Raw genomic sequence first — 15,134 nt, 5'->3', positions numbered from 1 at the left:
TGATACCTCCTTTCATTGATGAATTTTAAGCATTTCTTGCTTATGCTTTAATCTTAGCACCAGCTCCACCCAAGCAGATAAACATGACTTGCAAGAGGCCTGATAATGATAGCAAGCTCTCTTAACACCCATGCAAGAGTAAATATACCCCAACTTTATCCACATATTTTTGTTTCGTTTTGATTCCAGAATTGTGGAGGAGAAATTTTGCACCGAGTCAGCCAAGTGAAAATCAACGTCATGAGTAAATCATTCGCAGGACGATTTAATAAACGTTTTTTAGTGTTTGCGGCCTCTTGACACTGTTTTGCATTGTAATATCAGTAAAACGCCTGTTTTGGCTCCATCATTCACTGTTGAGGTAGGCTCAAGCACTCTACGACCCTCGTGAGGATAAGCGGTTAAGAAGATGGATGGATAGATGTTTCGTGGCCACCGACAATGGACAGTCATGAAGGGGACAAGGCAGTCACTCTGTAAAAGGTGCGGTTTCAGTAAACAAGATGTTTCACTTCCTGGTTAGAAATATTTCTGCCATAAATCTCTTATTTAATAGGAAATTCAATTGCAAACATGGGAAATCTTATTCATGTGCATACAGTTCACTGTGTAAAATTTAAAATATCATGATACTGGCTCTTAACAAAAAAGATATAAATCTATATCACTTTACAACTTTACTTTCTAAAGCTGTTGAAAAACAGATTGTTTGGCCAGATTGTGGCCATCCACAAAAAATCTAGAGCTCCATCGATGTCTTGTGTATTTGTTAACTCATTTCTACTTGTGAAATTGATTGTGAATCACTTTTTTATATACTACTTTCAAGCATTGGAAAGCACGGAGACATCAAAACTCCACAAACGTTCAGCAGCTTCAAGTATTTGCAAGCTGTGCGTTAGTGGCTTTTTAACAGCTGCACTCTCAAGTAATAGATTTAACTGACAGAAATGTTTCGAATATGCTTTTAAAGAAAAGAATAGAATAGAATAGAATAGAATAGAATAGAATAGAATAGAATAGAATAGAATAGAATGCCTTCTGGCTGTTGGCGCTGTGACTGAGTGGCAACAAATATGTATCTACTAGTTTCAATCAATTGACTTTAATTACGTGTTGTTTTCATTTACCGGTATATGGCCAAGATGTTTGTGAAATGATATTAGAGGTCAGGAACTCTGGGAAGGTTCCCTTATTTTCATGCATTTAAGCTACAATTCTAACATTTTAGGCTTTTGGCAAACAAAATTAAAGAGCTGGAGGAGGGTTTTATGCGGACCTTTTTGTTAGAGAGGGTCACATATTTTGTCATTTTAACAGGAACTCATAGTAACTTACCTGTTTGTCAGCTAGACTCTCGATGGCATAGATCAATGGCGGTACAGAGCCTTCTTTTTTCCCTACATCACTTCGGAAATGTACACTAGCAGGTAGACAGCTGAGAGAGATGGAGATGAGATTTAAAAAAAAAAAAAACCTTAGCATTCTTGGTCTATAATGGTCTTCCGTGGCATTTGCTGGGCTATGAATATTTGAGTTAATTAAATATATACCTGGCTGGTAGGTTATAGATGTAACTGGAGCCGTCTTCAGTCCAGATGATGACTTTATCTGCTGCAATGAACTCCCCTCCTGCCCAGGCCTTGTCATTGTCACTGGGCACGGAGCAGAGTAGCGAATAGTCTGCGGCGTCAAAAACCTGACACACACACACACACACACACACACACACACACGGTGGTAATCTGCTTCGCTAATCTGCATGCACTTGTCTTTGATAAATGCTTGGTTTGACATCATTTACCTTCCAGAATTTGGAGCAGACCACCAGTAAGCTGCTCTGGGTGAATGTACAGAAGGAAATACTCTGAGAACCTGGACAGTAGATTGGTTTGGACTCTTCTTCAAACACCGGGTCCAGGTCCTGACAGGATTTTGTTTTCATTAATATACATGTTTTTAAGTTCATATGTTTTTGTATAAGTATGAGAACACCCCAGTTCTCATCCAATAAGAACAATCACTACTACCTGCATCCTGTTGACTTCTGCTGTGATGATCCAGACTTTTAAAATGCCTGTCACTGACACTGCCACCACTGTGTCCTCTGCAGAAAAAGACTCATTAAGTAAAGTAAGCTTGGATCCCCATAATGAAATGAGCTTTATGTGTAATTTTAAATTGGTGTGCAACTTAATTTGAAAGTCAAGCAAATTGAAGGCACGTTCATCACCAGTTCAGTGTATCCGAGGCAACATTTGTACAAAATTACTACAAAAAGGATAAAAAGTCCAAAGTGTAGTTCAAGAAAATATTACAATTCAATAACAATTTTTGCATGTTAAGAGTGCCAAGTGTTGCACAATAAGAAAAGAAGAAAAAATATCCATTGAATACAAGAATGTACAATGCTCACATTACATGAATTAAAGAGGAAGTCAACTCAAATGTTTTCTTATCAATAATATTTTCTACGTAGCCCAACTAGTCTAAATGCAGTTTTTGATTACTTTTGAGCTTATGGAACATGAAATGAAGCAGCAAAATCCACACATTGTTATCCATTTACAGGGCAGCCAATTTGCTACTTGCTGTCAACTGAAAATGACATCATAGTTGTTCAGTCAAGCCAATCGTGGCTTGGCTTGTGAAGGCCACATGACCACACTCAAAAAACAGGTGAGTCAAAATTGTCATTATCGTTATAAAGTGACAGCAACTGGGAAAACGGCTGCTAACAGAGAAGGATAAAAAATGGGCAGATTTATTATCAATATTTTACCTAATGGGGCTATAATGCAGGAAAAATTCGGGCTTGACTCCCCCTTAACGGATGAACTGAACACAGCTCTTAACTGAGTTGAGCTAACAGTTTTACTAACACTGAGATATGTATGTCCACTGAATGAATTGGAATGTCGATATACACCGTAAACATTTGAGCACTTGTGCTCATACTGTAGGTTTGCAATAGATACCCTTGGGGGTTGTAAAACTTATGAACACAAGTATACTGTATGTTTACAGAAGATACCACAAGGGTATGTCAACTCACGAGCACCACTATATTTCATCACCTGTTACTTAAAGAAAATTGTAAGTTTACACTTAACTTTACATAGTTAACACAATGTTTTTTATGAGTACGTGAGTAGTATTTTTAAACCTTGTGTGCGGTGTGATCGGATAATACTCATGGAGCTGATCCAGTCAGGGGAGATTTTGGACACCAACGAGTATAGCACCTCCAGACTGGTGGCATCTATCACAAGAATCTCTGGGTAGTGGCCATTACAGAGCAGGCGGCCTTCTCGCTGAGTGCTGATCGTGAACTGATAGAACTAGAGAATCACAGAGGAAAAGTTATAAGGAAACTATAACAAAAGATGACAAAGGTGGTAATGGAAGGTGTTATATCAAATTAATGTTTATTATTTCTTTCATCATTAGCACGTTCCATGGTATGCCTATTATTTGACAATTTGATAACAACTGTTAGAAAGAGACATAATTTTGAATATATATAAAGAGGTATATAAAAGAATGTACCTGTATGCCGGTGTGAGCACAAGCCAGTTTAGTAAATTCAATACAGCGACCATCATTTACATCCCATAAACACATTTCCCTGGAGAAACACAAAAAAAAATTTAGAAGGCACACACATGCACACATACACACACAAACAAAAAGAAAACTGTTAAAATTTCTGAATACAATTAAGGAAATGTGCTCTCCTTTACTGTTGACATTCCAGAGGCACACTTATACTTAGAATCACAGATATGTGTACTGGAAAGACCATGTGCTAAATGAAACCTGTATTTAAATTTAAAAAAAAAAGAAAATAAAGGTTGTGAAGCTTACCTAACTTAAAAAAAAATAAAATGTGTGTCCTCTTATACCAAAAAAAACAAAAAACAAACATTTTATCCGTTTAGAAGAGAAAAATATAATTTTTTATATTTCTGTTGTTTAATAGCGAGCTAGTGTTGGTTTTCCTTTAATTTTATCAAAACAAAGTGTTCCCATAGCTTTGTTAATGTTGTGTACTGAGTAACAAAAAACATAAAATCATCTAATGGTAACATCTAAAAAAAAACTATTTTGCTGATATCCCTGTTTTTTCTTTCACCTGATCTATGCGCAACATTACATTTTGCCATCTCATTTTCACAAAGTACCTAAAAGATGAATAAATAAAATACATTTATTTGATCAATTACAGCATTTAAATTAATAAATATTTGTTGTTGTTTTGTTTTTTTTTATATTTTATAGTGGCTATTTTACACTGAATCCAGAAGTTGGCAGAGTGTGGGAATATATATAATTGTCTTCATGTTAGTGTGTTCCTGGTGGCCAGGAGAAAAAGTTGTCTTGAACTGATTATATGCTGGCAGAATGGCTATCAATTCAATAACTAGGAAAAAAAAAATGCGTTGAAGCTATAGTACGTTACACTCACCCACTCTCTGATGCACTAACAATGTACTGTTTATCACTGCAGGCGCTGGCTTTGGACAGACAGGTGATGGAAGCTGTATGACCAAACAACATGGCCCTGGGACAAATCTGAGTGAAAGGAGGCAAAAACAATTAAAGCTGCAACCAGAGAGAAAATGGCCCTCAAAGAAAATTTGGGGGTTGACTTCCCCTTAAATTACACACACAACACCATATGAGCTTTTTACTACCTCCAGCTCTGGCGTCATGTCCCAAAGACAGATCTGTCCATCATGGCAGCCAGTGATGATAGTACTGAAGTCGTCCATCACCAACAGGCTGCTGATACAGTGGGTTGGAGCAGTGCGGCCCCATAGAACAATGGGTAGAACTAGATTGTTCCCTGACATGGTGCCGATTTGTCTGTTAGGATTGGGTTAAAATTAATGTAAGTCAACACTCATGAAATATATACACATTCCAATGTATTGTATTCTGACACTAGTCCTGGGTCAATGTCAGTTGACAGAAATATTTGTTTAACATTGTAAAGTCTTGAATATTAACATCGGACAAAACGAAATTGCTTGTAAACCGAAAGGTTCATATTATGGACCGCATCATTACCATGAACGTTTAAGCATTTAAAGTTTACATTTTAGGAGGAGTTTCGATTTTGTTCCCCATCGTGACAAGTAAAAACAATAACAGTAATTTGATCAGATTTAACAATAATCAGTGTAATTCTCGAATAGAAACACACACATCGAAGCAATTCAATCTTTCAATTAATTTGCGCAAACCTATAAAGCGATTTATCCAATAGGTTTTCTTTCAAAGTTGTAGTAACGCACGCAGCACCGTTACGTTTCCACGGGAGCGACATTTCATTCACTGACTGGGATAGAAAGTAGAATAGTGTGAAATAAGTCACATTCTGAAATGTCAGCATTTACTTGACGTTGACGGCAATCTAACGCGCAAGTGCAGTCACGATCAATGAATTGCAGCTACGATACAAGTGCGTATGAATGACTCAAATATGACGTGAGTGACAATTTACACTCTACTGTATTTTCATTATGCGCGTATCCAACAGACAGCACTTAATCAGCTACCAAAATGCTATGCTACACTAAAGCCAAACAACGGTTATGCCAGGACTTCCGGGTTGCTAATGCAGCAGACAGGCTAAAAATGTTACACTGTGGATACGCACCAAAAACACCAGCTCAATGAGGCATCTCCGTCGCGTTGGGTTTAGCCAACACTGGTTCAGTGGGCGATAAATAAAAACAACAAAATCCCCAGCTGTTTTTTAGCCTTTAGGTCAGGCAAAATTTTGCGTGACGGTCAGTCAATTAATCACGAGACAAAAGTTATGCGTGGAGCTCAGTCGTATCCGGGAGTCTTGTCAAAATAAAAGCACACAGTTTACGCCTTTTGTTGAGAAACAGAATTAGTCATGTTGTTGTTAAGTACATTTGGTATTACTGTATTCAGTATTTATTTACTGTGTGTCATTATTGTTACCCAGGCGTCTTGTCTTTTTTTTCACAATGCAACCCAGTTGCACCCGGGGGGGGGGGGGGGGGGGGGGGGGGGGGTTGGGCGTAATGTGCTGCTGTAGTTAGTTATCACAGTTGGTCGTATTTGCAAAGGGGATCTTTTATGTGGTAATTTTGGTTTAAAATATACAAAAACGTTGCTGTACAGTATGAGGACTGAAGCAGATCACTTTCAACCCCATTTTCCAGATGTAAATAAAATACAGCAATTTCATCTTGATATTTACAGTACAGTATTTGACTGGTCTTAACTATTTTGCATGCCGGCCTGATAGGAATGAGAACAACAAAGACGCTTTTTGCACAGATGTAATTCTTTGATTCGCTGAGTTATTAAGAACCAGGATGTCAGCTGCTGTTGGAGAGGGTTCTCTAAAGTACTGTACTGTCATTAAATTAAGTAAAGTTCTCCTATATTTAGGTGCATTGGTTGTTCAAAGCATACAATATGTTAGTGACTAGAAAAACTATATAAATAAACCATAAACACCAAATAGGTTACCATATTTGTCAATATGGTAGTTCTTGGTGGAAAAGGTTTAAAATGTCTGATGCGTTTTAAAAATGTTGCCATAAAACCAGAAAATACACACATGCCTTTGAAAAAGGATTGTTTTATTTACAGGGATTTTCATTTGAATTACAATACAAATGTTTTATAGACTGAGAGTCCCCAGAGATGGATAAATCTTTAAATCTGAATGTGAGGAGTGTGAGTGTGTGTGAATGTGTGTGTGAATGTCTGCTGTGGCAGCTTTGGCAAAGGGAGAAGTCCTTCAATATCAGCAGCCTCCTCTTTCAACCATTTGTCCGAACTCAGTGGCTTTCTCCTTTCTTTCCAACAACCTGTATGAATAAACCATGTAAATTATTCATTTACCCCAAAAAACAAACATTTTTCACATGCTTAGTTTGTTGTGATAAATTCATACCCTTTTGAAGTCATTCATGTTGGTGGCCTGTACTGGCGTACCAATGAATGTCAGGTAGTTTATTTTTGTTGTCTCCTCGTCTCCTTGGTTTGATTTGATGAACAACTAGGGAATGAGAGAAAAAAAGGCAAAAATAAAATACATAAAATGCAATTTTCTCATGAATTGAGGTACTTGATCTTTTTCTTGTGTGAGGTGACAACAATATACCCTACTGTACTCTACTATGAAATGAGAACAATTTGTTGGTATTATATTAGTTACTGTCACAATTAAGTAACTCTTTATAGTATCATTTCTACCACACTTCACATGGGAAGGAAATTTCCTACTCTCCAGGTATGAGGAAAAAAGAGGCTAGCATCCGCTAAGCAATAGACACACTAATTTACTTACCAATACACATTTGGAATTGCCAAATATATACAGCTACTTTAAATATTGAATAACCCTAAAAGAAAATGCTGGAATGGGATATATAGGCCGTTCTTTAAAATTGTCGGAGTTTTGAAAATTTTACATATCAAAGGTTCCAGTGGTATGAGTATCGGTGACTACTTAAGAGTTGATTCTGTAACTGGATTCAGTCTGGGCATGGAATGATATCAGATTCTGACAATATGATAACCTTGAACAAAAATCTCAGGGTAAATACCCACCTTTCCACATAAAAAAATGTTTATTTTTAAAATTAGTATATAACATGGCGTCTGTTGCTATGACAAACATTTACCATGATAAATTAAAATATAGTGCTCCCTCGTTTTTCGTGGTTAATGGGAACAAAAAAATGTTTTTTTTTAATTAAAAAATGTGAAAAATACCCCCCCTTCAAGTATGTTCATAAATGTGTGTGTGGGTATCAGAATTTTCAAAATGTGAAAAGTATTTATACTTTACATATTTGAGACAAAGATTACTGTAGTACAAATATTTACTTAAATCTTCAATTATTAAACCTAATACAATAACTGTACTGCTATCCCTTCCAGTTTTCAACCCTTGGCTGTAGTTGGGGAACATGGAGGGTCGAAGTTGCGCTCGGAGTAACGGCCGTCAGACATCGACCTAGTGAAGCCTGTAGCTGCCCAAAATATGATAATAAAAAGCAAAGTTTACACTCGAAATTCCAATTTATTATGACTTGTAATATCTTCACAATGCGGTTTTCTCCTCACTTTACTCCTTCCGTCCGGCGTTGTTTCACTTGGAGACCGCTGCCTTGAGGTACAGTATAACAACAGCTTGGACTAATCATGGCAGGAGTTGTAATCCACTCCTGCCTTCATGGCTTATGTTGCACAAGGAGCCAATCTTCTCGTTGGCGTGCCCGTGAACTGATTGACAGACTGGCTGGCCAATCAATCTTGTCAAAGCTGTTGACTGCCTCCAGTAAGCACTCTCCTCCTCACACGTGAAAGCGTGCGGAAGAAGCAATACAGTCATTACAAAACACAGAGCTGTTGTAATTATTTGGAATTTCTAGTGTAAACTCTGCTTCCCTCTTTTAATAATTGGTCAGCTATGGGCTCCACTTTACCTAGGTCAAAGTCGGACTTGTGCAAAAAATACAGTCAATGTATCTGTTTGGCATGCAGGAAACCCTCACATAATGTCTCGCGATACCGTTTTTCTTTTTAATGAAAAAAGAAATAAAAACATGAAGCACTGAGGGCTCAAATGATGAAGCACGCAGTAGCGGGGGAACACTACGTAATATAAATCAGTTTCAGTGAACAAAATGATTTTGCTGAACAATAAATGTATACATGATTTTTTTCTGATTGAACACACGCACCATTTAATGTACAGTATTTAAGGGTAATGATTAATGCACATCTCAAACTATAGTATGGGACAGAAGTTCTAAGACTGTTCTGATTCTTACCGTTACACTCTGCACATTCTGAAACTTGACATAGCGCAGAGGAATAATTCCGTCGTCTTTATAGTCTTCCTCTGCCAGTTGCAGAGTTTGGGTGGCTTCGTTTCGCTCTGCATCGTCAAAACCCATTGAGCGTGGAAGATTGATAAATATCTTTACCGTTTTAGGAGCTTGAGCTGTAATGCAAACGATGGTTAGGTGAAGGATGAGTGATGAAGAAAAGATGACAAATAGTAATCTTAACAATTTAACTGACTGAAGTGGAGAATAATGCAAAAAATACTCACCAAAATCTGAAGACAGTAGCTTCATGGAGAAGAGCTTCACTGGCTGGTTGAAGGCCATAGTTATCAGCAACTGCAAACAACAGTATAAAAATGTGTTTCTTTAATGAAGTAGTTTAGTACTTTGTTGGACCAGTTCAGCCAAGACATAAAAAGGATTAAAATAGTCCCTCGTCCTAATAACAGTCACATCAACACTAAATGTTGGTGGTTTGTGGCTGATTTTGATTACGATTTGTAAGAATCTGGAATTAGCGCGTTGCTGTCTGTTATGCTCCCCACCTGTTCATCACAGTCTGACTCCAGGTAGGAAGAGTCTTTCAGTAAGCAATTGTCAAAGCCACAGTCATCACTCTCATTGAGGCACTCGCATCCTGCTTTGTTGACAAATGGCATGAGGTCCATCTGGAAAAAAAATAGAGTTCTATACTGCATTTTAGCTTTATTTGAAAGTCAGAGTAATTGCTTGCAATTCTGTAAATACTGCACCAGTTTATATGTATTAAAATGATGTCCACTCACATATCCCTTTGGAATGTCCTCGCTGTTTCCTGGATCATTCTCTGTGAGCTGTTTGATCTTCTCCTCCAGGCCCGCCGCATCCGCTCCTCGATACAAGTCGACCCGATCCCGGTTCCTGAAGAATAAGAATGTCGGTGTGGCTGATATGTTGTTGGCTTCTTTTGTTGCCTAGGGAAGAGAGAGACGTTTCAGCTAAATGACATACATACATGGTTGCTTTTTTCTTTTCAAAACAATCTGTCTGGTATTCATTATCCAAAAGCTTACTTATGTGATACCTTGAAAAAAAAGATAGATTAGCTTCTTTTATAATATCATGTTGATAAACTCATCCCAACATAGATTTCACTGCATTAGTCATAAGGTACACTTTAAAAATGTAAAGTTAAGACTACATATTGACTAAATGGCATATTACTTACAGTAATTTCATTTATTTTATGTATAAAGATGTCAAAAAACATTACAAAAAATTTAATGGGGTGATCATGTGTTTATAGATGTAATTTATGACACATTAATTACACACATACACCATATGTTTTGTTGCTTTTGTATGCTTGAGATGACACTGACCGGACAGACATGGACATCAACTTCAAGGAAGACAACCTGGGGATACTTGTTACTCATCATGCTGAACGCTGGAGCTATTCTGACACACGGCTGGCACCTGAGAGGCAAGAGGAATGTACGATCAACTTGCTTCAGTCAGACAAAAGTGTTCAAATAAGTGATAAGACTGTAATCGAACGTTAATAGGACAAAATATTTATTCTTCCAGCCTAAACAAAAAACGGAGTCTTGTATAATTTCAGATATGACTATCTGACTGGTATGGCCATAATTAATCACGAAATATCAACTCAATTCTTATCATGCAATCGGGGAATAAAATCTTGAAGATTTATCATTAGAGAGAATATCTAATTGACAAGTAAACACACAGAAAATGCATTTACCCTGTACGTCAAATCAAAATCTGGACAACTAAAGGAACGGGAGAATTTAGTGAGCAAAATAAAATTTCAGTGACGAAGTTCAGATTCTCTATTTTACATATAAATTATTTCAACACCCCGTCATTCGATTTACCTATGCGCCAAGTCAAGTCAACGTAATAGTGCGATGTCATTGTAACCAAGCCCGCTCGAAAGGCTAACACTAGCATAATGCTAATTTACTGACACAACATGCAAGCTATTGTTTATAGATCTAGGTCTACAATGTTAATGGCATTTCTCCCAAAAGTTAACGGTGATCACTTGCGACCAACTAATCTGTGTAAAGACACAAGTTGGTGGTAGGACGGCCTCCGATGTGAGTCTTACCCGGCCATTGTGAACTTTACCACCGTGAGCCTCGAGCCGGCGGCCGCTAGCTCCGGTAGAAATTCCGGATCACTCCCGATCACTTTAACACCGACCATGGTACTATTACAGACGATAAGGCAGCGTGGCCTTGTTAATACGGATATATTCCCGGACAAAAACAATTATACTGAATTACTGTAAACTGTATAGTTATGTGTTTTAGCTGTGAGTCAAAAGTAGCTAAATTCCCTGTCTATTTGCTAAGCACACTCCAGACACAGCAAGTGAATTGACATGTGACATTCTGATTGACCAATAGGAGCAGGGAAAGGCGTGGCCGTTGTTTTATCACACCCGTACTTTTACCATAGTTATACCGCCATCTTCTGCATTGGAGTGTGAACAAAACATACACACGTTTATCAAGTCCGATTGATAGCACTTTTGGATGTTCAGTTAAATTGATTAAATTATTATCAATTTAAAAATACATATTTATTTAAAATTTACTACAAATGTCGATACACACAAGAATAAAAGAGAGCATCAGGATGTGGAGTCTCTCTTTGCACTCAATCAATTGAAAAAAAATGACAAAATTCGGAGGAAACATAACATTTTTTAACTATACCGTACTTTGTCTCGTTTAGAAATCCTAAGTAGTAGCATACGCCTGATTGTTGTTTACGCTGAGACAACGATTCGAAGGTCCGAGGTTTAAAGATTAAAATATCAATGATTGTCACACTCATGGGTACGTGTTGATATAAGCAATATCAACTTAAACATTTTGCACAGTTAAATGCAATTTCATTCGCGCATTTGTGAAAGGGAAACGTTGCAATTTTTTTTTTGGATGGGGACATATACATTCAATCAACTTGTCAATTGCATCTTGTATTTAATGGGCAGCATGGCATAACCACTAGTTTCGCACGTTCCAATTTTAACAAATGACTGAATAAAATTGTCAGCTCATGTCAATCAACACAAACTAAACTTAAATTCAGCAACAATGAGAACTGTAAATAATAAGAGCAGTGGTACCAAACTGAGTGGTAGTGGAAAACATTGCAGGTTTAAAAATGACCCTTAACCCATTATACAATGTTCCATCTCCTTCAAAAGAAACTCATTTAAAATAATAATAAAAATAAAATGTTTGGTTCTGTGGTTGGCTGCTGCCTAGCCAAAAAAAAAAGGGCTAGAAACGACGATGCACAAACTTGGAATACAATCATCACTTACATGGTAACTTCCGACAAGGCCGCTCGTGCAGTCCCTGAACGCCACGCAGTTCCCCACACCCTGCGCCTCTCATTTCCCATTGGCCAAGTATGTTTGTGTGTAGTGTGGAACTTGTCAAGCCGGTGGTGTGGGTTTGCTGGTAGGCCGGGCAGGTAAGGTTGCATGGGGGAGGAGGAAGGGCGGGGTGCGTTGGAGCGTCTGTACAAGCAGGAAGAAGAAGGAAACATGGTGCGGTGACACAGCGGCCGGACACCCACAGAGACCTAGATTCTTTCATTTATTTTAATTTGTTGTTATTCTTCACCAAAGAACACTTTGTAAGTAGATTCCACTATAACACATTTTTATTTGGTCAATTTCATTTTTGTGTTGAAGATATTCATGGTTCAAACACCTCGAAGGGAGTGTCAGTGCCTCACCTGGGCGACTGCTTGTCTTTCACATTGTTGTATACGTCAAAAACATGGTATAATTTTTTTTAAATGTATGTTCGACAATAACTGAACGTACCATATTTATATCACAGCAGTCACTGTGTGTAGTTGTAACTAAAAGTCAAAAAGTCCATTAGCACATCAAGCCACTTATTTTTTCCAAACAATACTAATACTGGTACTATGTTTTCATGTTCTCTGAAAAAAAACACAGGCACTGGGGCTAATGCTTATAATAAAATATGCCAAATCAAAACTTTCACTAAAGACATTAATTAAACAGTTTTTAATGCAGTTTTCAATAGTTTATCATACAATATGTTATTGTGATGAATTTTGTTTCATTTTAGCTACATGACACAAGCAAAAATCTAATATATATTGTAGTCAACCGCTCCAAAAGACAACTAAATCATTAATGAATTTGAAGAAACAGCGCTATTGTCTGAAAAAGCTTTTTTTTTTTTTGTTCTAATGAATTACATGGGCATATTGTTACAGAGTGACTATTTTAAAATTAGAAGTTACCCCACCACAAGGTCAAATACATGACTGTTAATATATATGTATGTATATATATATATATATATATATATATATATATATATATATATATATATATATATATATATATATATATGTGTATGTATATATATATATATATGTATATGTGTTGATCTTTTGCTGTATTTAGTTATTACAGTACACATTTAGACATTTGACTTATCCTAAAATTCTTTCAAGGAACATTTTGAGCAGTTTTAGTTTAAAAGGCTTCAGAAAGAATTCTGACGTCAAAGCCCATCAAATACTGTTCAGATGAGTGAGAATAAAACCAGGTGAACCAGGTCCTCTCTCTGATTCCATGCCAGTGACATCACAAATATTCCTCTAGATGAGTACAGAAAATTCCCACAGAATGTCTCCGATGTCTTGGTGCAAGTCTTCTGCAAAGTGGGTGAAGGTGCTGTAGATACAGAGGCAGTTCTATTTATCTGTCTTTTGATTACATTTCCTGTAAAATATTTATGTTGTTTAAATGTCTCAATACTGTTGTAATGTGTTACAGCTCACAACTAGTCACTGTCTATTAACCTGCAGTGCCTTCTTTAAAAACAAAAAAAAACTGAAACCTTTGTTCGTCACAACAAGACAGTGTAATCAGCAATCAGAATCTCTTAAAACAGCACAGTACACACCAAAAATAGCTTTACTGTATATGTTTGCAAAGCTGTGTTCTTTACTTGTTCAACCACTAAAATCCTGAAAGTTCCAAGAGAGTGTTGTATCTTAACACAATACAACCTGGTTTGAGCAACCTGCCCTGCTGTTTACCTTAAACAAGCAATGAGACAGCATTTAGATGAGGGAAATACAGGTGCTGTATGTGTTTATGGAAAAAACTGACATTGGTGTAGCATGGACTGGTATCATTTTTAATTTATGACTAAAAGAGAGCATATGGTTAATAAGGAAGGAACTTTTGGAAACACATAAATCATTTAAACCTATTAAAATCAAAGACATATTTATGTTTTCAGGAGTCCAGACATTAAATTTTACGTACTTGTAATATTTTTCTTTTTCTTTTTTTCCACTGTCTCTGATCAAAAATAACCATTGTTTTCATTTATTTTGAATTAAATTTATTTTAATTTATTCGTAATATATGCAGTTTATATTCAGAAGTCGACTCAATTCTAATAAAAGTGATGATGTAGACGAGTTTATGTTTAACATTTGCCAATATGACTGTCTTGAAGCAATTAAAGCAAAATGGATTTCACTACAATGCTGCAATGTCATCCAAACTTGTTTACTTTTGTTTTCTGACATCTAATACCGGCAAATGAATTATTAGTTCAGTTTAAATTGATTTTTACTCAATAGTAATTTCTAATTAGTAATCATCTTTGCTGTTGTTGATGTTAAACTCAACTATTTTTTTTTCGGCTTTCCCATTTAAACCCTCATGTTTATACTGTACTGTAAGTAACTGAGAATTTGCTTGCATGAGTGATTGATTTGTAACTAGAACTAAATCTATCTTTTTTCAGAAAAGACTACAGTGCTTTTTTTTTTCCACTACCAGTATTAATATGCAGCGTAATTTACGTGTGCCATGCACAGCAGATTAGCCAGCATGAGGTCTCTGTCAACTGGTGTCAAGTGGTTTTCATTAGCTTGATTCCTGCTGTGAGAACTACACGAGAACCTAAATGATGTCTTGACTCAAAGTCAATAGACTTCTTTTGAAACCATCACAGAATTGAGTGTAACAGTTACCCGGCTCAAACATACAGCGACCGTAATTCTCCATATACAACATACACTTATTTTTTTGTTTCTGTAAATTCAACACCATTCTAGGAAGATTGATCCACCTGCCACATAAGCCGAGTTTTGACATACAGATGTGCATTTCAATACCGAGCATATTCTTTCTTACAGTAATTACAGTCATGGAGGGCAGTTGGCAATTAGCAGCCAGTGCCTGTTACA

General features: G+C 36.7%; 3 protein-coding genes across 5 annotated transcripts in view; 1 reads left to right on the top strand and 2 right to left on the bottom strand.

The window, feature by feature from the left end:
- Positions 1 to 5,803, bottom strand: part of wdr7 (WD repeat domain 7) — a 69,713-nt gene extending 63,910 nt beyond the window's left edge. For both annotated transcript variants that reach the window (XM_088435135.1, XM_088435136.1), the window contains exons 1-9: positions 5,666 to 5,803; positions 4,698 to 4,869; positions 4,469 to 4,575; positions 3,550 to 3,628; positions 3,167 to 3,341; positions 2,031 to 2,107; positions 1,805 to 1,924; positions 1,554 to 1,699; positions 1,339 to 1,438 (exon numbers count right to left, since the gene is read on the bottom strand). In XM_088435135.1, coding sequence (XP_088291261.1) covers positions 1,339 to 1,438; positions 1,554 to 1,699; positions 1,805 to 1,924; positions 2,031 to 2,107; positions 3,167 to 3,341; positions 3,550 to 3,628; positions 4,469 to 4,575; positions 4,698 to 4,856 — 963 coding nt within the window. In that variant the 5' untranslated portion in view covers positions 4,857 to 4,869; positions 5,666 to 5,803. The remainder of the gene's footprint in view (positions 1 to 1,338; positions 1,439 to 1,553; positions 1,700 to 1,804; positions 1,925 to 2,030; positions 2,108 to 3,166; positions 3,342 to 3,549; positions 3,629 to 4,468; positions 4,576 to 4,697; positions 4,870 to 5,665) is intronic.
- Positions 5,804 to 6,608: 805 nt separating this feature from the next.
- On the bottom strand, positions 6,609 to 12,440 carry txnl1 (thioredoxin-like 1). Of its 2 annotated transcripts, none has more exons than XM_088434484.1 (8): positions 12,199 to 12,440; positions 10,214 to 10,310; positions 9,638 to 9,805; positions 9,398 to 9,520; positions 9,119 to 9,188; positions 8,835 to 9,007; positions 6,947 to 7,051; positions 6,609 to 6,860 (listed from the first exon to the last, which is right to left on the bottom strand). In XM_088434484.1, exons 1-8 carry the CDS (start codon positions 12,423 to 12,425, stop codon positions 6,831 to 6,833), a joined length of 993 nt encoding a protein of 330 aa, XP_088290610.1. In that variant the 5' UTR covers positions 12,426 to 12,440; the 3' UTR covers positions 6,609 to 6,830. The 2 variants fall into 2 exon arrangements, with proteins under 2 accessions (XP_088290610.1, XP_088290611.1); XM_088434485.1 differs by lacking the exon at positions 12,199 to 12,440 and adding an exon at positions 10,969 to 11,245.
- The window catches only part of atp8b1 (ATPase phospholipid transporting 8B1), a 22,301-nt gene continuing 19,557 nt past the window's right edge, over positions 12,391 to 15,134 (top strand). The window contains exon 1 of the mRNA XM_088434483.1: positions 12,391 to 12,515. The gene's annotated coding sequence lies outside the window, so the exon portion shown is untranslated. The remainder of the gene's footprint in view (positions 12,516 to 15,134) is intronic.

Source organism: Hippichthys cyanospilos, chromosome 15 (genome assembly GCF_059441005.1).
Source record: "Hippichthys cyanospilos isolate Australia breed blue-spotted pipefish chromosome 15, RoL_Hcya_1.0, whole genome shotgun sequence".
NCBI lineage: Eukaryota > Metazoa > Chordata > Actinopteri > Syngnathiformes > Syngnathidae > Hippichthys > Hippichthys cyanospilos.
The sequence above is the reverse complement of the archived record's forward strand: the minus strand, read 5'-3'. Positions and strand labels throughout refer to the sequence as shown.

Coding starts and splice junctions, on each gene's coding strand:
- txnl1 (XM_088434484.1), bottom strand. CDS start 12,425: ATGTTTCCTTCTTCTTCCTGCTTGTACAGACGCTCCAACGCACCCCGC. Junction 9,521..9,637: donor AGGACATTCCAAAGGGATAT/GTGAGTGGACAT, acceptor TTTTTTTTCCAG/ATGGACCTCATGCCATTTGT. Junction 7,052..8,834: donor AGAATGTGCAGAGTGTAACG/GTAAGAATCAGA, acceptor CTCATTCCCTAG/TTGTTCATCAAATCAAACCA.